The following is a 23259-nucleotide window of genomic DNA, read 5'->3' as shown; positions in this document are numbered from 1 at the left end:
CAATATTTCACATGATTACATCAAATTCAGTTACAAGAACTTAAAGTAATCAATACAAAATTTCTGAAAGATGAGATGCAGCAAAGGACGCACACACACAAGGAAATAAAAGTCATTGAGGGGCGCCTGAGTGGCTCAGTCGTTAAGCGTCTGCCTTCAGCCTAGGGCCTGATCCCAGGGTCCTGGGATCGAGCCCCACATCCGGCTCTTCCGCTGGGAGCCTGCTTCTTCCTCTCCCACTCCCCATGCCTGTGTTCCCTCTCTCGCTGGCTCTCTCTCTCTGTCAAATAAATAAATAAAATCTTTTAAAAAATCATTGAAATAAGTGACTTTAGTCCTTCCTTGTGATCTTAGTCTAGTTAGTGAGAATTGACTTATCTCTGGGGAATGTGCTAATGGTCCCCAGGGTACAGGTGTTCCTCACCTGACACAGCCAGCTTGTCTCTGGAGAAACCCCTGGCCGAGAGCAGTCAGGAATGGATGCCACGCCTCACTTATGAGAACAAGAACATCTCCCTGGCCTGTTCTGAATGCTGTTCTGAGGCTAAAAATAGGGCAAGACTTCTTAAAGGGTTTGAAGTTCTAGAGTGGAAAATAACTTGTAACAAAAAAGCCAACAGTTAGGTGGTTAAGGTTCTGAGTGATTATTGTATTCTTTCTTTCCACAGTGATTATTGAAATAAATTCCATTACTTTTGTAGTAAAAAATGAGGAAATAAAAAAAAATATGTGATGCTATAGGGGCGCCCTGGTGGCTCAGGTGGTTAGAGGTCGGGCTCTTAGTCTGGGCTCAGGTCATGATCTCAGGGTCATGGGATCGAGCCCTATGTGGATCTCTGTGCTCAACGAGGAGTCTGCTGGAGATCTCCCTCTCCTTCTGCCCCTCTCCCTGCTCAAGAGCTCTCTCTCCCTCTCTCCCTCTGTAAAATAAATAAATAAATCTTTAAAAAATATATATATGATGCTATGTAAGCTAACTTTAAGAAATACTATCTTCAGGGCGCCTGGGTGGCACAGCGGTTAAAGCGTCTGCCTTCGGCTCAGGGCGTGATCCCGGCGTTCCGGGATCGAGCCCCATGTCAGGCTCCTCCTCTATGAGCCTGCTTCTTCCTCTCCCACTCCCCCTGCTTGTGTTTCCTCTCTCGATGGCTGTCTCTATCTCTGTCAAATAAATAAAATAAAATCTTTAAAAAAAAAAAGAAAGAAATACTATCTTCACTGGCTCATTTAAGGGGGTTTTATAATGGTTAGTTCTCACCTCAATTACCGTTTATATAGAGAGACTTGCTCAATATAGGGCAAACCCTAATGGTGCTCCACAAATTTATAAAACCCCTCTTCTATTTACCATTATCAAAAAACAGATTCCCCCCCCCCTTTTTAAGTCTCTTTTATCTATGAAATCCTTGAAAATGATCTCTGTTATATTCCTAACAAACATCAAAAATATATGGGGGTGGATAATGTGTAAATAAGCCCTTAAAAACCTGTATTTTTTTGATTATAAGAAGTAATATAAGCCCACAACTATTTTAAAAACTATAAAATAGTACCTAAAAAAATTACCCATAAACCTAACAACTGGAATAAACTCTTGTCAGTATTTCTGTGTAACAGGCAGGAAGCCAATTCACAGCTGGGGGTTCCTTATCTAAGTGACTCTGGCCTCCTCAGTTGAGGGGCAAGGGTGCCAGACCTCCGTTGTGTTTGTCACCAGACCTGTTTCTGCCCCTTGTAATGGAAGTGATTTACTTGAACCTTAGGGAAATACGAGTGAGAAAACAAAGAGAGTCTCTATGCAAACTAAAGTGAATGTTTTGGAAAGACTCCACAGAGGCAAGATTTATTTTTTTATTTTTATTTTTTTTAGAGAGAAAGAGACAGGGTGGGGGTGCAGAGGGAGAGAGGGAGCGAGAATCTTAAGCAGGCTCCATGCCCAGCACAGAGCCCAGCACAGGGCTCGATCTCACAACCCTGAGATCATGACCTGAGCCAAAATCAAGAGTCAGATGCTTAACCAACTGAGCCACCCAGGTGTTCTGTGGCAAGATTTTTTTTAAATAAAAGGGATTCCGCACTCAAGTTGCCTGGAAGGGGTCTGATTTCAAATTGAGATGGAGCTCTTCTCAGACACTGCATTCCATGTTCTAGAACAGCCGTGAACAGGACGGGCACACGGTGGCTGAGGCAACCACATGCGTCATTGTATAGCGCAGGCCAGTCACTTCGGTCCAATAATCCAGGATCTGGAAATTAATACTGTGTGGACTTCAGCTTCCCAGCCTTTGAGATAAAATCTCCTGGCTGGAAAACGCCAAATCTAGAAGACTGGAGAGACTCTCAAGGGCATCTGCTAGTTCCATACACTTTTGAGGATTTACTCCCAATCCTTCAGTTGAGTAACAGTTTGTTTATTCGTTTCTTTGTTTTCGTATACCACAACCAGGTGGGATTTATTCTAGGTATTCGAGGCTAATAAAACATTCAAAAAGCAATTAACATCAACCCATCGTACCAACAGGCTAAAGAAGAAAAATCATATGAGCATACCAATAGATGCAGAAAGAGCATTTGACAAAATCCAACACCTTAATCACAGTTTAAATTAACTAAAGCTTTAGCTAAATACCAGCTCAAGTTTTCCCCTGCTGCCCCGGACCCTCTTCTTCCCCTCATTGCTTTTCTTTTTGGTTTTCATGATTTAGAAGGTGCCCCAAAATGTTTAGGGATGAGTCAAACTCAACCAATGCTATATTGGTCCAGACCCCTTTCCAGATCTACTCTATTTAAGAATATTGGATAACAGGAAGCATAATCAGGTGCCATTCCTGAATGGAGTCCCAGCTAGGTGCCAAGGCAGGAGGAGGCCTCCAAGAGACTTTTTGGCAAGCAAAATGAATAGCCAGCTCATTTTCCATTTGCACCTCACCAGAGGCATAACTGCCTTGCTAGTGCAACAGGCTCTTGCAGTGACCTCTGTTGGCTTTGTCTGTTGGGACTGTATCCCTCTTCCCAATATTGCTGTAGGGACCTTTGCCCTTGTCCCAGTGGATGTCATTTGCTGGGTCTATCAGTCATGGTGCTGGGGTGAGCAGGCAGGAGGCCATTTGGCCAGAGCTAGGCCAGTTAGATGTCTTCTCTCTGGGATCTGAATCTTGAGCTAAGGGGCAGAAAATGGTGTGCCAGCATCTTGAGGAAACCATCAATTCATTCCTGCTGACTTGGAACCTGAGTGCAGCCCCAGTTCCTGTCCCTCCTTTGTCTGAGTATTTGGATTTCCCCTTGATTCTGTCAGTTATCCATATGTTTCCCCTGAAATCTGTTTCTGGCTGAAGTATCCAGAACAAATTTCTTCTGATTGAATGTTGAGGGACATAACTCATTCAGTCTGTGTGCACACGCACACATGCATGCATGTGTGTAGGCATGTGTGTGTACACATGTACTCATATGTGTGTGTTTTGCCCTGGAAGCAGGGTCTGTACGTTTTTACAGTCAGTCATATAACAAATACACATTCAGTTTACTACATGTATTCCTTTCACTATCATCTATGCCACTGAGCTAGGAACAGAAGGTAGAAAGGGGAGTAAGATTCAATGTTTTGCTATGAAGCTGTGGTGTGTGTGTGTGTGTGTGTGTGTGTGTGTGTGTGTGTGGTCAGAAGAATCCCACAAACTCACCACACCACGTTTTAGAAGACACCTATTGGATTACGAGCCCAGTCCTTCTAAGCTGGTGGTGGCAGGGTTGGTGTGGGGAGTGGCAGCTATTTCTCCTGCATGATCCTGACTGCCGTTAGGCGAACACCTGATCTAATTTGACCAATCATATTTTTCTCCTAGGAATGTAGAATGAGGAAGAAGCAAGAGGGGTGGGAGGGAAGGAGAGAGAAAGAGAGAAGGGCTGAGAGAAAGGTTGAAAGAGTGAGTTTCATCCATGTGGGTCAACCATAAAAGTTTGAGTGGAATGGAAGCCATCTTCTGCCCCCTGAATGGATAAGCAGCATAGAAAGGTAGTTTGCCAAGAAAGAAGAATGGCGGGACCTCAGAGAGAAACCAAGAGGAGAGGCAGTGAGAGGGTGCTCTGGGCTCTGTGACCACATAGCTGTGGGTCACAGCTCCTTTTTGAGACCTATCTGCACATACGTCTTTGGATTCTGTGAGCCCCCTGGATTCTAATAATGTATTCCCACTTGCATAACCAGCTCAAATCCTTGCAACTCAGAGTCCTAACTAATACAAGCATGAATTCCAAGTGCTGCGGGAACCCGACCTATAGAATGACATTCTCTAGGGGTGAGAGAGACTCTACAAGGCTGCCTGTACATAGTAGGCAGGAGCGTTTCATTCCTCTTTCATTAGAACCACAGAACATTCACCTTCCCTTACATTCCTGAATGCTACCGGAGGTCTCGTATTTCACATTGTGCCACTCCACGGAATCCTTGGTGAGATTAGCTGAGTTCTGTTTCATAATGGAAAACAACTATGTACAAATGTAGGTTCCTGTTTTTATATTTAGGGTAACTACTCCCAAGATACTGGTAAAATTCGATTCTCCAATCCTGGCATATTATGCTTTCGTCGCTGTGTTCTACTGTAGTTCAATAGCCTCCATTTGTATGTTCCATGAACAGAGAACATATGCCCACCACAGACTAAGATTTGGAGCAAGTCTGACATTCACACTGCCCTTCGACAGGGACACCATCAGAGGTCACACAATGAATTTTACCAATGTAAGCTGAGAAAGCACAGGATGTAAAACCAATTCTTCTCCTGTGACAGTTGCCGTGACTAAGAATTCTTTGACCCCATCTAAATTTTCATTGCCATCATTAATAGACCTATCTAGAGGGTACTATGCGTGCCTGCGCGCTCATCAATAGAACGCACCACTGATGATTTTATATTTTTTTAAAAGATCTTATTTATTTATTTGACAGAGAGAGAGAGCACAAGCGGGGGGAGCAGCAGGCAGAGAGAGAGGGAGAAGCAGACTCCCCGCTGGGCAGGGATCATGACCCCAGCCAAAGGGGTCTGAGCCACCCAGGCGTCCCTGGCCTCCATCTCTAATCTTTATTTTGTCTCTCACCTTGTTTAGAACTTAGGTGGGGGGGAAAAAGTGCAATTTACTGGAGGCTTCTTTGGCAACCCCAACAAACCATTCCTCTCATTTTTCCAGTCCTGTTTTGCACATGCTGAGTTCCAGTTATTCCCAATCGCTGGTTAGAACAGATATATTTTGGTACATTCAATAAATACTTCCACAAACTCACATCTGTGAAAGGTTTAAACATCCTGACGTCAAATTCATAACTGCATTCTGCAGCAACTTAATTGACTTTATACACATGTTACAACAAACTCTTGAAATGTGTATCCTCTTTCTCGGTTTGGCAATGTTTTCATCCTGTATGGTCTCATTTATCTTAGTTCTAGTTATGGGTTTTTATGACAACTACTAATTTGTGTTCTTTAGATAGTCATTCAGTATGTAATAAACACAGCAATATACATTTCTTGTCAGAATCCTCCCTAATCCCCCAAGGGCTGCCAGTTTGCCTATTATCAGAGACAGTAAGAAGTTTCTAACCTGGATGGACACAGAAAGCGATCTATGTCCTGAAATCTGTGGGGGCCAGGATTCGGGCCCCTCTTCGGGAAGGGCTGCCTTCCTTTCACAAGGCTGAGATGCCTGGGGCAGGGAACAGAGGGCGTAGGGATGGGGAGCTGATCCTGGCTAAGGACCCATTTTGCATTTTGCCCCTGGGGCAACCCGGGTACCGGGTGACTCACCAACGCTGTCTCCCAGATTCCAAGCTGGCAAATTCCACTCTCAGACTTTCCTTCCCTTAGCTTTTCTTTCCCTCTGAATCTGCCCATTCTATTTTTTCAACTAGAGAAGTTTAGTCTCTGTTCTGATTCTGTAGACTGGTGGATACTTGGTGAATTCCTACCAACTGGGGGACACAGCCAACATCTGAAACAAGAAAGACACAGTCAAATCAGAAAGGGAACATGTCTGAGGTAATATATAAAAGCCAACAAAAACAAAAAAGGATTTCAATGATTGTGGAGAAAATCTGATCATTACAGAATCCAGAATGAAAGCTACTTTTTATAAGAGACATATAGAACATTCTAAGCTCTCCTGTAAAACTGATTTGAGGGGTGCCTGGGTGGCTCAGTGGGCTCAGCATCTGCCTTCAGCTCAGGTCATGATCCCAGGGTCCTGGGATGGAGCCCCGCATCAGGCTCCCTGCTCTGTGGGGAGTCTGCTTCCCCCCTGCTTGTGCTCTCTGTCAAATAAATAAATCTTTGAAAAAAAAAAACCTGGTTCGATTTTCTGCGAAGATGCCTGCACAACTACATATTACACAGTGTCTTCACACATGTATAAAACTTTTACAAGCCTTTGTTTTAATAAATTATTAAAAGCAAGTTTTTAAGTATATTTTTTATGTTTATTGATTATTTGAATATCCACTTTTTGGAATTGCTTGTTCAAGTTTATTGGTTCATTTCCCATCGGATTGTCTTTTTCTTATGGATTTATACACATCTTTCTTTTTCTCTTTCACTCTTTCTCTTTTTCTTTTCTCTTCTTTTTCTTCTGGTCTGCTCCAAGGTCATGAAATTATTTTTCTTTGTTATCTTCTAGAAGGCTTATTGTTTTACTTTTAACATTTAAAATTACAATTCAACTGGAATTAACTTGTTTTGTGTGAAGTAGGGGTCAAGTTCCTTCCTTAATTTAGATATCTTATTGGCCCGGATTCATTTATTAAAAAGCCCATCCTGTCCCTACTACACTGCATAGAGATTTGTCATAAATGAAGACATGTGGGTCTATTCTGCCCATTTGCTTTTCAAGTTTGTTTGTTTATTTTTCCCTAAGCTTTAAAAATTACCCATATATGGAAGGCAGCGTCTCAGAGGGCTCCAATGATCTCCACCTCCTCATATTCATATCCTGGTTTCGTTCTCTCCCACATCGCATCCAGATGGGTTTGCGTGACCAACAGAAGACAGCAGAAGGAATAGTATGCCACTTCCGAAATGAGGTTATAAAATCTAGATGCTGATGCTTCTGTTTCCTTCTCTCTTTCTCTGTCACTTGTTCTACGGGAAACCAGATGTCATTAATAGATGATACTCAGACATCCTTGTGGAGAGAGTCACATGGCAAGTAACTGAGCCCTCCATCCAACAGTCCATGGCACAACCATGTGAAAGAATTTGGAAAGAGATCCTCCAGCCTTCAGATGACTGCAGACCCAGCTAATGGCTTGACCACAACCTCATGAGAGACCTTGAGCCAGAACCACCCAGTACACCTGCTCCTGGGTTCCAAACTTTCAGAAACCAAGTGAGATAATGTTTGTTGTTTTGGGCTGCTGTATTTTGACATGCAACAGCAAATAGATTGTTACATAGCAATAGATAATGAATATATCATTGTTTCATTTAAAAATGCTTACATATTCAAAAATACAAACGGAAGTCCTAAAATTGTACTTTTTATGATTTGCTTCTGTTGAAATGTCAAAGGCATTTTTAAAGCAGAGAATTATCTAATAATTAATGCCTTACACTCCATAAAATTACAGGCAGCTCTGACTTTGAGCACAGCATTGCTACAGAAAATACGTAGCAGCAACTGACAGAATGAGAAAAAAAGCAAGATTAAATCTATGATGCCAGGGTAATTTCTGGGGATCCTTCCTTCTGGACTATGTATGATTCTGGTGGAAGCCTAAGAAGCCTATTTCTTTAAAAGCCTTAGAATGAAGAGCAAAAACCTTTCTTCTACCTTCTTCTCTTTTTATTCCTACGCTGACAATCTTTTTTTTTAATTAATTAATTTATTTTTAAGGAATCTCTATGCTTCTATGCCGAATGTGGGGCTTGAACTCACAACCCCAAGATGGAGAGCTTCGTGCTCTGCTGCTTGAGCCATCCAGGTGCCCCTACACTGACAGTCTTGAGGTACTTAAGTTAAACTGCTTTAAATACCCATGGAAAATTCAGTGAGTACTTAAGACACAGTGTGCACAGCAGTTTGCCTGAAGCGGAGTCGATGAAGGGGACTGTGAGAAGGTGAGACTGAAAAAAGTTAAGTTGATGTCCTTTCTCTCTTGGTCCATAGAGCTGGGATAAGCAATACATGATTCTCCATGGGCTGGCTTTATTTTCCCCAAGTCTTACATGCTCAGTCTCTCCAGGGCTGGACCATGAACTTTCTCCTGAGAATTCATGAGGTTCCTTTGTTTCTGAGGACCTACCTGGCTTTGGGGAAACCTGTTTTCTCATTCAGATTCTTTCTGCTCCCTTTTCTTTCTTGGTTTGGGTATCACCTGGTATTTTGGGAAAGGAGTTCCCTGCTGCAAACCTGGTCCTTAGGAACTTCATCTTAGCTCTGTCCTCACTGGCTCCCAGTAAAGAATTGTAGCATTTTGCTTAAATATCATCTTTTGAAATTGAGTGTCCACCCCAATGCATGTGCACACGTGTGTGCACGCACACACGTACACACACACACACACACACACACACGGACTTCCGTAGCTCTCACCCACTCAGGGGCCAATGAAGCATGAAGACCTCAGCTGGTTCCACATATTCTGGCTCTTGAAAGCCTTGTTTAAAGCCTTCCATACCCACCTCCACCCATCCACTCCCTTCCCCGCAGCACTGCAGCTAGGCAGATATGGAAATTGAGTTTCGGATTTTGTTGCTTTTTAAACAAAATTTTTGCTTATAAAAAAGTAAATTCACTTGGCAAGTAGAGAAATAGTACAATGAATGCTCTTAGACTCATTCACCTAAATTCAATAAATATGAAAGATTCTGCCACATTTGCTTTAGCTTTTCTTTTTCTTCCTTTTGTTGAATTATTTTAAAGTAAATTTCAGATATCGTGTCATTGCATCTCTACATATTTCCCCAAACATTTCTGAACTGTTAGTTGTCTAAATCAAGATCCAAACCAGGTCCACAAATTACATTTAGTCATCCATCCTTGAAATCTACTTTAATGCAGATTCCTCCCCTCCCCACCCTATAACTTTTTTTTCATGTCCTTGACTTGTTGCAGTAAGTAAGTCTGCTTCCTATTGGCTCCCCAATAGTCTAGATTTGTCTAATTGGCTTCTTGGGATGTCCTTAAATTTGTTTCTCTATCTTCCTTATTTCCCAAGGCTTGGTAAGATTTGGCTTCATTTTTAGGCAATAACACCTCAAAAGTGGTACCACAGACTGTGGTGCTGTACCTCAGAAGGCCCGCAGGGTCTGGCTGTTCTACTCTTGGTGATGCTAAGACTGATCAATGGGTTTAGGTGGTGACCACCTAACAGCTCATTCTAAAGTTTCCCATTAACCATTCATCATATTAGTTTCATCCATTGATAATCCCAAGTGAGTTTTAAAGAGGAATCTTTGCTACAACAACAGACCTGGCCCACTGGTTACAATTTACTTACAGCGATCCATTATACAGTTGACCCTTGAACAACACAGGTTTGAACTACACATGTCTATCTTATGCAGATTTTTTTGGATAAATACAGTATAGTACTGTAAATGTATTAACTCTCCTTAAAATTTTCTTAATAACATTTTCTTTTCTCTAGCTTCATTTATTGTAAGAATACAGTATATAATACATGCAACATACAAAATAGGTGTTTATGTTATTGGTAGGGCTTCTGGCCAACAGCAGGCTCTAAGTCGTTAAGTTTCGGGGGGAGTCAAAAGTTATACGTGAATTTTTGACTGCACAGGGGGTCAGCACCCCTCATCTATGTGATGTTCAAGGGTCACTGTACTTCTTTGCCCTGAACCCCCAGAATATATGGTTTCCACTCATGGCTGTATCTCCATGCTCTAGATAAGTGCTCCATAAATATCAATGTGCACATGAATCTTGTTATAATATAGATTCAGTTCAGGAGGCCTAAGACTGTATTCCTCATAAGCCCTCAGGTTAGTCCAATATTACTGATCTGTGGCTACACTTTATGAAGCAAGACCCTAGTGCACCTCTAACATCTAATATTCCACAGGAGTTATAGGCCAGTCAGAGATTTTCAAGAAATTTCCTGATGATATGTGACAACTGGCCCTAAGAATTAGAGAGAACATCAGAATCGGGCAACACTATAGAGTTCTCTTCCTGGCAAATCTGCCCTCTTCTAACATGGAAACTACTACATGGGGACTAGTCATGGCCTCAGAAACCCTCCTTCATATGGTTTCTGCCTCCAGTGCAAGAGCCCATGACCATCCCCTTCCTGCTGGGCTGGACCATCTAGACTTAGTCATCTCCTCGTCTTCTCTTCATGCACATCTCTGCCTGAACCTCTGCAAGTGGAGATGGAAGAAGTACAATGAAAACTATACTGTGCTCTGGCTTTCTCCAAAACCTAGGATACTGAGAAGGGCATGGACCAGTATGTGCCAAAGAGATCTACCTACTATCTCCACAGTACGCTTCTGCCAGAGCCACCCAGGAAGAATCAAGATCATATGATGCCGAGGATAGAGGGAGCTTTATCAAGATCAGGGCAGATAATAAAAGTAAATCATTCCCATCAAGCAAATGCTACAGACACTTGCAGATTTTTTACTGTCCAACTCTCAGTGCTTCCAACTGGCTTTTACTCATGCATATGTCTTGGCTTGATATCCTAGATCCATGGCCTAGTTTTAATATCATCTTTTGGCCCACTTACTTTAGTTTCCTCCAAATACCCTTCTGGCATTTTTGCTTCACCTTCTGATTTTCATTCCTGGTCTGTGACTCTGCTCAAACTTGTGATTTTGGAGTCCCAAGCCTTGGACAAGGAGAGTTCCCTCCAGTCTGTAGCCCTGCAGATCTCACATCAGACCACGTCAACTTGGGTTTCCTTAGCAGAAGACCAGTGAGGCTGGGTTCAGGCAATTGGAGTTAGATTGGGGTAGGTCTCAATTCATAGATTAGATTAGATTAGATTGCCCTATGTGTACTGAGGAATTGCTGAAGGTTTTCAAACAGGGAAGGGACAGTCTCATGATATTAGGTTTTTGAATATGTTTTTCCAGGTTCAGACATTTTCAAGAGTATGTTGAAGCATCAACAGTGAGCATGCCTCATTAAAAATCTCAGAGAGAACATTCTGTTCTGCTGTAGCCCCAGCCATGGTCTCTGGGTTCTCATTTTGGCATTTTCCCTTGGGTAAATGTCATCTCTTTTCAATTTATTTATAGTTCCTTTAGACCATCAAAGCAATAATCATTCCCCAAATAGGGAGAGATGCTCTGATGATCAGCAGGATACATGAAATGCATTTTTATACGAAAGTGAGTGAAAAGGGTGGTATTAATATAATACCCAACAACTACCCTCTCATTTTCTCCTTGTGTTATTTTAACTTGTGTTATTTCAACTTGTGTTATTTCCTTCAAAACCTTGCCTAAAGTATTTTTCTTCTATGAAGTCATTTCTGACTAAATCTACCCCATTTTGATATAGGAAGAAGTTCATATTCAAGGCTAGGAAGTGGCATGGCATAGGCTTTGGAGAAAGGTAGGTCTAGATTTGAATCCCAGATCTGCTACTTAGATTATCCAAAATGAAGGTCAGTTTGTTTTCTTTTTAAAGATTTTATTTATTTATTTGACAGAGAGAGCACAAGCCGGCAGAGTGGCAGGCAGAAGGAGAGGAGAAGCAGGCCCCCCGCTGAGCGGGGAGCTTGCTGGGGGCTGAATCCCAGGACCCTGGGATCAAGACCAGAGTGGAAGGCAAACGCTTAACCGACTGAGCCACCCAGGTGCCCCTAAAATGAAGATCAAATTTATCATCTGTATTATGAAGTTAACAGTACTGTGGTACCTGTTGATTTGTTTGTTTTTCTTTTTAACCAAAGGCCAGTCTCCCATTTCCTTCTTGCTAAGATAACCCTTATTTGTTCAAATGTTGAGTGGAGATTTCTTGACATCATGGAAGGTGGATCCCGCTCCTGAGCTATACTGGTCATGTGACCCAGTGCTGGCCAATGAGATATAAGAGGAAGTTTGATGGGGGATTCTGGGAAAGATTTTCATGCCTGAAGCGAGTGCCCTGTCTATCTTTTTCCTGCTTTTAAGTTTGGTCGTGTAAAGATATGATACTCTTTACTTAAGAGATAGACAAGCACAAAGACACTGACCCAGACCTCTGAGTTAATGGAGTTGCCAATCTAATGTCAGCAATTGCCTCCCCCCGTTCATCCTAACTTGTTGTCATGTAAGATCAATTAACCAGCCTTGGGTAAACAGCCCCTGCTAGCTGGCTTCTCTTTGACTTGCTGTCGAAAGCATTCTTAACTATTATCATTACCTAACTCACAGGGTACTATTGAAACTTAAATGAGGAATCCAGGTTAGCACCCAGAATACAGAAGGTTCTCCATATACACTCCTGGAATTCACTTATTTATTCAACATTGCTGATGAAAGTACTCAGTTTGATGTTTCCCTCAATCAAAGTCCCTTGACTGACCATGGAATAGCTGTAGAATGGGAAGGATGCACATGATTCAGAGGATCTGTCATTTATTGATTCATCACGTATTAACTAAGTGCTAGGTAAGATGTTGAGTTCTGGGGAAGCAATGATGAGCCTATAACAGGCATAATCTCTGTCCTCCCAGAGCTTAGAGTCTAGCAGAGGGGAATGGCCAATGACCGAACACCACTCAAGTAAATGTGAAATTACAACTGTGATAAGTGTTTTCAAGAAAAGGAGCATGTTACTACATTGATAAATAATGGAGAAACATATCTTCCCAATATAACCATCCCTAATCTGAGAAAGCCAGAGAGATTAGCTTGAGGATGAGAAGAGGAAGCACTGATCTGAGGGGAAGTTAGAAGCTAGTTAGAAAGGAGAGCCAAAGTTTAGGGAGATAGTGTAGTAAATTCAAAGACCCTGGGCAAGAGGGAACATGATTTGCAGTTTGCATTTTCATTTTTAAAATTTATTTTGATCAAAATTGTATAAACATGTAGACATGTATGTATAAGATATATATGGGTATAAGACGATATCCATGGTTTTAAAAAGTCAAATAATTACATTAAGTAATAAAATAGAATATAACGTTGATTAATGCTATTGAAAAATAGCAGTCCATGCCTCACTCCACCCCACTGTCCAATCCCACTCTTAAGAAGCAACCTATTTTTATGAGTTTTCTTTTTAAAATTCTAGCATTTACTTCCGTATTTCTAAATAATATGCTGATTGGCTGACCCAGAATACATTAGTATTTTTTTTCTTTCTTGCCTGCCTCCCCCTTAGAGTTTGGGAAAGCTAGATACCCATTTTTTCAGCCACTCTTGCAGAGAGGGGCGACTGTGTGACTCAGTTTTGGCCAAGGACAGGAGGCATCTGGCAGCTTCTAATGTCAGTGCTAGAATTGCTTTCCTGATACATGGCATCACTGAGGCTCACACCATCTCTTTCCCCTTCTTACTGCCTTAACATAGACATAATGGCTAAAGTTAAAGGGATCATCTGTATCCACAAGAAGAAGGCCCAGAGAATCTCAGAGATGCTGAAACTGAGCACCAGAGCTGAAGCAAGCAGCTGCTCTCAGATCTTTTTTTTTAAAGTGAAGAAAACGAAATTTTATATTTCTAAACCACTGTTAATCAGCCTTGATATTCCTCTCAGCTCAAAGCATTCCTGACTCAATATTTATGTTTCTAGTTTCTGATTTATGAGGTTTAGGCAACAACTATTGACTTTCTGTTATAGTGGTGATGACATCACTCTCTGTCACAACCTTCCACTTCCTCCTCCCCCACACACACCACTATCTTCCTCCTTCCACCTTCCTGATTGAGTTTTATCACCAGTTTTACTAAATTATCATTCTGTAATTCCATTATTATGACCGTATGAATATCATTTGCTATCAAACCAAGTAGGTACTAAGATTAGTAGGATAGTATTTCCACTCTTGTATAATTTCTTTCCTCCTGGAGCTACTGAATGCTAACTATGTACTTAGTTTTCTCTGTACCTATTGCTAAGACTTTCCACACCCTCAAAGAATTTCTCAATATAGCTTTCCACAATGTTAAATGTAATCGTTGGATTCCACCCCCTACCACCACCCAGAGACCTCTGTTGAAAGAGTTTCACTGCTCTCTGAGCCTGTTACAAGGCCACCATTCTGACCTCCCTCAAACTGCCTCTTCTGTTGGCTCCCCTGTTTTCTGAGTCTTAAAGACTGTCTCTTTCTTGGTGCTGCCTTGTTCTCCTAATTTCTAATGGAGCACATTGTCCAAAATCTTTCTGAGAAAGAGTGCATGAGAGGCACTCTGAGACTCTGCATTCCTGGAACTGAATTTTATTCTGCCTTCACACTTTATTGATAACTTGTCTAGACATAGAATTCAGTATTCGAAGGTATGGCTTAAAGAGCTTCAAGCTGGCAATGTCGTTGAGAGAGCTAACGTATTCTGATCCTTGAGCCTTTGTGTCTGAGCAGTTTCTCTGTTCATTTCGTTTTATTTTTACTCTCTGGAAAGGTCAGCCCAGAAATTTAATCATAATTGCTTCAATTTACGTCATTTAGAATCCACTGTACTGAGCACTACATGGTTAGGTCAATCAGAAGACTCATAATGCTTGAGTTCTCAAAAGCAGTATTTTGTCTTTCCTTTAAAATTTTTCTCCCCAACATTTTCTCCATTCTTCCTTTCCGAAACACTTGTTAGTCACATATTAGGCCTTCCTGACTGATCCTGCAATTTTCTTATCTTTTCTCTCGTATTGCCTATTTTGCTGTCTTTTTATCCTACTTTCCAGGAAGTTTCTTAGATTCTATCTTCAAGGATATGATAAATGGTTTTATTTCAGCTTTTATATTTTAATGTCCGCAAATTCATTTTGGTTCTCTGATGATTATTTTATTGTTTTTAAACAGTACGCTGTTCTCGTTTCATGACTGTGACACCTTCTGATATATTACTTCTATGATCTTTATCCCATCCCTGTGTTGTTTACCTCATAATCACTCTCTTAATTACATTTTTGCTCTGGTCTTTATACTTCGTTTTGGAGGCTTCTCTCAAATGTGTGGTGATCCCTGGTCTCTTATTTATACTGAAGAGTGTGGCACAAAAAGCTTATTAGGGGTTCCCTGTGTGAGGACAGGACTGTTGGGGGGAGGCGTGGGTGGTGATAAAAGTTTGGCTCTGCATTCACTAAGCTGGGTGAAGAGAGCTAATAGATGGTGTCTCCCTGATGAGTATACGGACTATTGCTTACTCTCCTTGCTATTAGGTCCTGTGCCTCACTCTTTTTTTCTTTTTCTTTTTAAGATTTTATTTATTTATTTGTCAGAGAGAGAGAAAGAGAGCACAAGCAGGGGGAGTGGCAGGCAGAGGGAGAAGCAGGCTCCCCACTGAGCAAGGAGCCCAATCTGGGATTCGATCCCAGGACCCTGGGATCATGGCCTGAGCCGAAGACAAACACTTAACTGACTGAGCCACCCAGGCATCCCTCAATGCCTCACTCTTGATGGTTAATGTACTCTAGCCTGAAATTTGCCCGGTTCCATCTGATACTTCTGTCTCTTGCCGCATGGAGGAGGGATGGGGTTTTGGGTTGAGCTGTGTCTCCCCTAAATTCATATGTTGAAGTTGTACTCACCCAGTGCCTCAGAATGTGACTGTATTGGGACATAGGACTTTTAAAGAGGCAATTAAGATAAAATGAAGTCATATGGCTGGGTCCTATTCCAATATGACAAGTGTCCTTATAAGAAAAGGAGATTGGGGGGTGCCTGGCTGGCTCAGTTGGTGGAACATGTGATTCTTGATCTTGGGGTTGTGAGTTCCAGCCCCACACTGAGTGTAGAGACAACTTAAAAATAAAATCTTAAAAAAAAAAAAACAAAAACGAGATTAGGACACAGATGTGCATTCACAGTGCAAAGACTATTTGAGGACACAGGCAAGATGGCCACTCACAAGCCAAGGAGAGACACTTTAGAATGAAACTAACCCTGCCCAATCTTGGACTTGAATCTTGAATCTTGGCCTTCTAGCCTCCAAATCTATGAGAAAATAAATTTCTGTTGTTTAAACCACACAGTCTGTGGAACTTTCTTACGGCAGCCCTAGCAAACCAATATAGACGGGAGCTTGATTATGCTGCTGGGGATGGGGACCTAGGGGCCTAATAGCTTTGTATCCAGATTTTGAATCAATCCTTGGGTTTCAGCCCTACCACTCACTCCCACCTTCAATGGCTCCTGGAAGCTTGATCACTCTACCTTTATTAGTTCTGCAGGTGAACTGGGCTTGATCCTCAGAGCCTACAGAGGCTCAGTTTTATCTTTCTCAGCTCAGCCAAGTGTCTTCTTCTTCCTTTAGTCACTTTCCGCTCCCCAGATTTTGCTGTCATCCTCAACCTTCTCATCTCCACTCTTATTCTTCCATCAGTGGGACTGCAGGGAGAAGTAGAGATAAACACATGTGTTCAATGCACCCTGTTTTAACAGGACCAGGTTTTTTACTAAAGAGTTATTGATGGCCAGCCCAAGAAACAGAAACATTTGCTTTCCTGAAGGAAATATGCAAATCTCAGCTGACTGCTAGCTGAATTCCACACCACTAGTTCAAGAGCCTTTGCGGAATCAGTAAATGTCCATGCAAATACACCTATCCATGCGACTATGAAAAACAGAAGTGGCCCCAAACTGCACGGAAACAGCTCTTTAATGCTCAGTCAGTTAAGTTATAAATTTTTATGCTGATTTCAAATTCAGAAATCCGGGTACATTTCATTCTTCCTGAGGTTTCTTCTTGGGGATAAGAGGCAATCAAACAAGTTGCTGTTTTTATAGTGCAAAACACTCTGGCTCTGCAGTAGATTCAATGACAGTCATGCTGTAGTGGCCTGTGTGTGATAACTTAGTGGGCAAACAGGCAGCAGCCAGACTTGTTTCACTAAACTGTAACCCTTTAAAACTTGAGATTTCTGCCGAGATGCCACAGAATTGGACTCCTTCTTCCAAAGTCTCACTATAAAAGAGTCACCATAGGGGCACCTGGGTGGCCCAGTCCGTTAAGCGGTTAAGCGTCTGACTTTGGCTTAGGTCATGACCTCAGGGTCCTGGGATGGAGATGCAAGGAGCTCCTTCCTCAGCAGCGAGTGTCCTTGTCCCTGTCCTGCTCCCTCTCGCCCTGCTCCTTCCCCTGCCCCCTCTCCCTGCCCATCCCCCTGCTCCTGCTGTCTCTTTCTCTCTTTCAAATAAATAAAATCTTTAAAAATAAGAAATTAAAGATTCGCCATAATAAAACAACAATTTAGTATCAAATACTGAACTTTTTATTTTAGGAAAATGTAATGAGCCAACATAATAGATGCTAAAGATTACTACTAAAATGATAATAAAAATAAACAATTCTATTTTTCTTGCCTGTGAATTTAACTACAACTTTAATCTTATAAATGAAATAATTTAGTTTAAAAACAATACTTTTTTATGACTAGCTTTTTATCTGAAAATTTACTTTGTTGCTGCCACCTCAAGTGAACCCTAAACTCTGTGGAAACTTTTAAGTCCATGATGAATTATACTGTAGCAAATTCCAGGCTCATTTTTTTGATGTGCTAATTGCTCCAATTAAAGACAGTGGTCAACCATTATATAAACAATCACTAGGATGAGAATGGAATAATGTTGGAGAAGAAGAAAGAAACCCTGACCATCACTGACCAATAAAAAGAAAGGTTTGGCCATAAATGCTGGTTTGGTTGCACCAAAAAATTTGGGACCGACAAATCTGATAAAAGCTTTTGCATAATTTTTTTATTTACAAAGTTTTTTTTTTTTTTTTTGAAGAGTTTATTTATTTGTCAGAGAGAGAGAGGGCACAAGCAGGGGGAGTGGGAGGCAGAGGGAGAAGCAGGTTCCCCGCTGAGCAAGGAGCGAGCAGGAGGAGCTCCATCCCAGGACCAAGGGATCATGACCTGAGCCAAAGGCAGACGCTTAACCAACTGAGCCACCCAGGTGTCCCTGGGTAATTTTTTAAATGGCTGCAAATTAAAGATGACAGATTGACTCACACTTGTTTATCTTCATTGTTTCCTAAAAAGGGCAGTAAAAGAACATAAAAGATAAATACACAGGAACAAAGGGCATGAAGGAAGGATCATCTGCAAAACATGTATTTCAACACAAGTCTGCAAGATGGGGTGGGTGGAACAGAAGAAACTGTCTTGACACAACAGCAAAAGCTACACTCTAATGTCATCCTAGAGGTCAATACAGAAAGAGCCTGATATGCTACCAAGCTTCAGAGTGCCCTGGGTCTAGAGATCATCAGAAGGTGATGCTGATGAGAGGCCCCAAGATCCCAGAAGTGGAGAAGAGGTGAGGGGCAGAGGCCTGAGTGAATGTGGGCATTTGAAGTTGTTAGATCTTCAGGTCCCCTGTCCCATTTCTTGCAGCCAGGTGATTACCTCCAGCTGGAGAAACAGCAGAGAGACTTGCATGCCAGGCACAAAGAAAGGCAGGAATAAGGCACCTACAGGAAAGAAAAGAATATGAAAAATTGAAAATAAAAAAAGAATATGAAAAATTATGAAAAATAGTAAGCAATGACTCACCTGGACCCCTTCCCCTGAACTGCTTCCAGAATATTGGCAGCCAGGTGAATGCCCCCTCAGGCAAGAGATTGCAGATATTTCTCCTGAGAAGCTGAAGAGCCCAAAAGAAAAGAAGACCCCATGGAAGGCCAGAGCCTCCACCTGGTCACCCTACAGCAAGCCTACTCCTTCCCGCCTTTATACATAAAGTTGCTGGTGGGGTTTTATGATCTCGTTCTTAAGTATGAATGGAGAGTCACAGGTTTGCAGGTCTTTGATGGAAGGCTTCGACCTGGTGAAATTTTAGAACACTGAAGCACTAAGGAGCATAATTATGACATTTCATAATATTAGAAATAAAGGGACTATTCTTCAAGTTTCTAGAAAGAAAAATTCCAGGTCACAAAGAAACGGGAGCCGGGATGGCATTGGAATTCTAAATAGAAACACTGAATATTAGAAGATAAAAAAGCAATTTTTATCAACTTTTCAATGAAAGATTTCAACTTAGAATCCTACCCTGGGTCAAACTTTCCATCAAAAGTAAGGGGTGAATAAAGCCATTTCAAGTTTTGTCTTCTGTACCCTTTCTTGGGTTGTTACTGGAACATGTGCCATGAAAAATGAAACAGTAAACCAAGAAAAAAGGCACAGGACAAAGCAATGGGGTTCTTGCTCTGGAGATGAATGAATGTCCCACTATGACAAGTGAGCAGCAGGTCCTGGAGAAAGGCATCTCCTTTGGAACAGGAGGACAGTGGACTTTTGGAGGGATGTTTCCAGCAGGGGGAGGGGGGAATGGGATTGTTTGATCATTTGGAAAATAAATTTGATAGTCATTAGATAGATATGTTGTAGAAAAAAATATTAGGATAGGTGCATAACTAAGTAAACAGATTAAAGGTTTTGTAAGAAAGAAAACAACCACAGTACACTAGTTGGCTCTGTTGTCACTGGTATTTGCAGTCAGCAGCTACTTACTACCCTTATACTGGGAAAGAGCTATGTTGGAAGAATGGTGGAAGGAGAGACTGTTTGGGATTTGAAAGAGCTAAATCCTTATCTAAGTCAACAGGTGGTCGAACCACAACATTGAAATGGATATATCAAAAGATAGCAGTACAAATCTTTTAGAAATGGGGAGGTCAGGGTGCCTGGCTGGCTCAGTCTGAAGAGCATGCAACTCTTGATCTCTGGGTCATGAGTTCAAGACCCAACTTGGGTGTACAGATTACTTAAAAATAAAATCTTTATACAAAGAAGAGGAATAAGAAGAAGAAATGAGGAGGTCAATGACAGAAGAGATGGCTAAAAGTGGAATGTGGATGCCTCTAGAAAGGAGATTAAGAAGGTAGAGAAAAGGTGGGTATTGTATTGTTTTAAAATATTATCTTTAAAAAGTGCGTGCTTAAACTGTGCTTAAAAAGTTAAGAATAAAATTTTTGAATTCATTTGCTGAGCGTGAAACATGGAACAACCAAACCTTGTCTCATAACGTAATTTTCAGGAAACATCTGACCCATAAAGATTAAAAGAGAAGTTGGGTATCATCTCAATGATAGTAATAACTTGAAATAAATGTAGTATTAACTTGAAATAAAATATGATATACCTTCCAGCCCTCCTTAGTTCTACGATTCATATGTATGGACTAGACTCCTGTCAGAACTTTCACCAATATTCTTTAGGAACAAGGGGTTATAAATTAAACCTTTGGTAATTTGTGTTGTTCCCAACCAGGAGACACAGAACCCCAAATAAGTCAGTTTCATCCTGAATTGTTTCCATAGCAACCATATTAAGCTGAAAGGATAAAGCACCTTTGTAGTCGCTGCTTCTATTGAATTACAATGTAAATGTTGATGCCTGCCTGGAAACGTCAAATGACAACAGGTTTGTAGAAGGGATTCAGAGGTTGTTTGTAGCTCTGGAATCCCAGGCTAGGGTTGAGACAGAAGAGACAGGCCTGGGCGTTCTTAGCGTCTATTCACCCCAAATCTTCTCACCCCATCAAAACCACCCCACTCTCCATCTGCCCAGCTCATGAAGGGATGGTCATCTATGTGAAAATCGGTAATCTACCTGATATCTTTTACACATCGGGACACGAAAAGTGTTTGCTCTGGATAAGAATGTTAAAAATGCAATTACACAACAGACTCGGCAATCTTTGTGTTTCCCCCCCTCTGAGCACAAAGTAAACTTCAGTCCCTCACTCTTCTGACAATGTCAAAAGTCCTCTTAAAGTGGGTATTCAAAGCCGTGCGCCCGTGCCGCGCATTTGATTCCGGTTGGCTTGGGGTACCTGAGTTCAGCTCTCCTTAGGCCTTCCGTTTGACCCACAATCCCTAGTGGTTGCAAGTGTTGCTTTTTTTCCCTGCCCCCCCCCCCCCCGGCTGGCCTCCGGGAAGAACGAGAGCGTGGCGTGAAGTCTACTCCTAGCACTGACCCTCAGCTCCCACGGGCAGGCGCAGAGCTGCAAGCGTGCCGCCGCTCCACTCAGGTAAACTACGGAGTGAGTTACCTGCACTTGGAGAAGGGCCTTACCTGAGCGCGCCTCTGCCAATGGCAGCTCACCTGAGGGAGCCTCGCAGCCAATCACCGCGCAGCTCGTCCCTCGGGCTTGTATCCTTTAGTGAAAGAATTCAGCTCCTTGCGAGAAAGTTACCTGTGGCCGCCCAAGTCCGCCACTTTCTGCTCTGTGGCTGCCCATTACCACGATCCAGGAGGACTCCGCGCCGCCCGGCCGCCTCCGAGCTCGGGCCCCATGTGAGGGGCCCCCCCTTATCCCACCTTTCCGGCTAGGTGAGGGCGCGAGCGGGCGAGCGAGCGAGAGTGGTGAGGGGGGACGGAAAAGCAGAATTACCTGTAGCTCTTGTTCTGCCATCTCGGGCGCTCTCACACACCTTCACCTGCACAGACTTGAAAGTCCAGTTTCACCAGAGGCTGAGGCTCCAGGAAAAGGGGAGCGAGTTCATTGGATCAAACATGTCACAAGAGTCGGACAAGTAAGTGGATCACACGCGCCGGCTGCTGCTACTACCACTTTGGGCTGATGGCAACTGGTTTGTTATGTTTTTGTTTTTGGTGTTTTTTTTTTTTTTAAGTTGCTATTGGTTTTTTTTTTTCTTTCTTTCTTTTTTTTCTTTTTCTTTTTGGTGTATCCAGACTTTTCCAGATTATGTTTCTACCCTGGTTAAGGGGAGAAGCCCTACAAAAATGTGAATGTTTAATACCCCCTTTGGGCCTTGATAGTAAAAGTAGGTTTTCCTCTTTCCTTCCTCCCTTGCGAATGATCTCAGCTCCCGTCTCCCAGGGCGAATACTTGCATATTGACAGAGGTTTTGGTAGATGAGGGCGGGAGGCCTGCTATTCTCCCTCTCTTTAGTTGCTCCCACCGCTTCAGGCTTCTAAGGCCATTTGGAAATTCACCTGAGTTCCTTCGATTCATGCAAAGGGCCTGCGAGACGAGCAGGTCTTGGCTGCTTTTGTGTGAGCGCAACAAAGAGCCTTTATCCTGGAGCAGAAACGGCCATCTTCCCGTACTGGGGCAGGAGAGTGCGTGTGTGCGCGCCCGCGTGTGCGCCCCTGTCGGGCGGCGAGGCGCCCGGCGGCCGGGGTCGCGGGGGTCGCACCCCCGCCCCCACCTTCCTCCCCACCCCTCGCATTGTTTGGTTGCCTTCCTCTGGTGCGGGAGCACAGGGCCCTACGGAATGAGGGGAATTGATTGGAGGCCCCGAGTTTGCACCTCCGTGGGGCGCGAAAGGACCCCCGCAACTTAGCTATTCACCCACGTCCGAGCGACGCGTGCGCGCCCCTGTGAGCCCTCGGCCCTCTGCGGCCGGGCCGGCCCAGGCTCTCCCCGCCGGCGGCCGCCACTTCGGGCATGGCTGGCGGGGCAGCGTGGGTCGCGCCGGGCCTTCTCGGGTGACTGGGATGCCAAGGCGGAGGGCCCGGGCGGCAGCGTCCGGCTTCCCGCGCCTCGAAGGCAGCGCGGGCAAGCACGTCCTTTCCGTCCGGGACGGGAACTCTGGACTCGCCTGGGATCAGAGGCCTGCGCGGCCGGAGCCGCGGGTCGCCGGGCCCTGGTCCCGTCGCGTCCCGGCGGCCTCCCGCAGGCCTGGCCCCCTCCTTGGGGACGGCTTTGTGCTTGCAGGGGGAGGTGGGGCCGAGGGCGGGAGCGGGAGGGAGCCGGAGGTGGGTCCCGCGGCCTTTCTCGGGATTAAGTGGCGACACTCCCTTCCCCCTCTCGGGCGCGTTCCGGGCTGGGAACTGGCTGAGTTCCACTCTTGGAAGTGCGTATGGGCCACCTTTTTGCTTTTCTTGGTAACTTTACTCTGGTGTTGTGGCCACCCCAAGGAGACCTTCCCGAGGGTGTTTCCGCCAGGGCAAGGACCGGCGTCAGGAGGCCGCCGGGGCCTCTCCTGAAGTGGCCCGGGACCAGTCCCAAATTGACCGACCCTGAGCGGGCAACGGGAATGCCCTGAGGACCTGTCCAGGGTTGGAGGGGTGGACCATCTTCAAAGTCAGGCCGCTGGTAGAGTAGGCGTATCTAACAACACAGGCTGTCATACTTCAACAACAACAACAACAACAACAACAACAACAAGGACAACAGACCCC

At 43.4% G+C, this 23259-nt stretch overlaps 1 protein-coding gene and 1 long non-coding RNA gene across 5 annotated transcripts in view; one reads left to right on the top strand and one right to left on the bottom strand.

The window, feature by feature from the left end:
* Window positions 1-1381: 1381 nt before the first annotated feature.
* On the bottom strand, window positions 1382-21585 carry LOC148109446 (uncharacterized). Of its 2 annotated transcripts, XR_015725780.1 has the most exons (6): window positions 21503-21585; window positions 18658-18748; window positions 18511-18575; window positions 16316-16489; window positions 6917-7127; window positions 1382-5985 (listed from the first exon to the last, which is right to left on the bottom strand). It is a non-coding gene; the product is annotated as an uncharacterized LOC148109446 (long non-coding RNA). The 2 variants fall into 2 exon arrangements; XR_015725781.1 differs by lacking the exon at window positions 6917-7127.
* Window positions 21238-23259, top strand: part of GRHL2 (grainyhead like transcription factor 2) — a 164137-nt gene continuing 162115 nt past the window's right edge. For 2 of the 3 annotated variants that reach the window (XM_045805842.2, XM_045805841.2), the window contains exon 1: window positions 21560-21644. In XM_045805842.2, the coding sequence (XP_045661798.1) occupies window positions 21625-21644 (20 nt within the window). In that variant the 5' untranslated portion in view covers window positions 21560-21624. Of the gene's footprint in view, window positions 21442-21559; window positions 21645-23259 lie in introns of those variants that run through there. The other variant, XM_087864683.1, reaches the window with a different exon arrangement.

This window comes from Ursus americanus, chromosome 9 (genome assembly GCF_024610735.1).
Source record: "Ursus americanus isolate L20-20 chromosome 9, mUrsAme1.1.p, whole genome shotgun sequence".
NCBI lineage: Eukaryota > Metazoa > Chordata > Mammalia > Carnivora > Ursidae > Ursus > Ursus americanus.
This window is presented reverse-complemented; position numbering and strand designations above follow the sequence as displayed.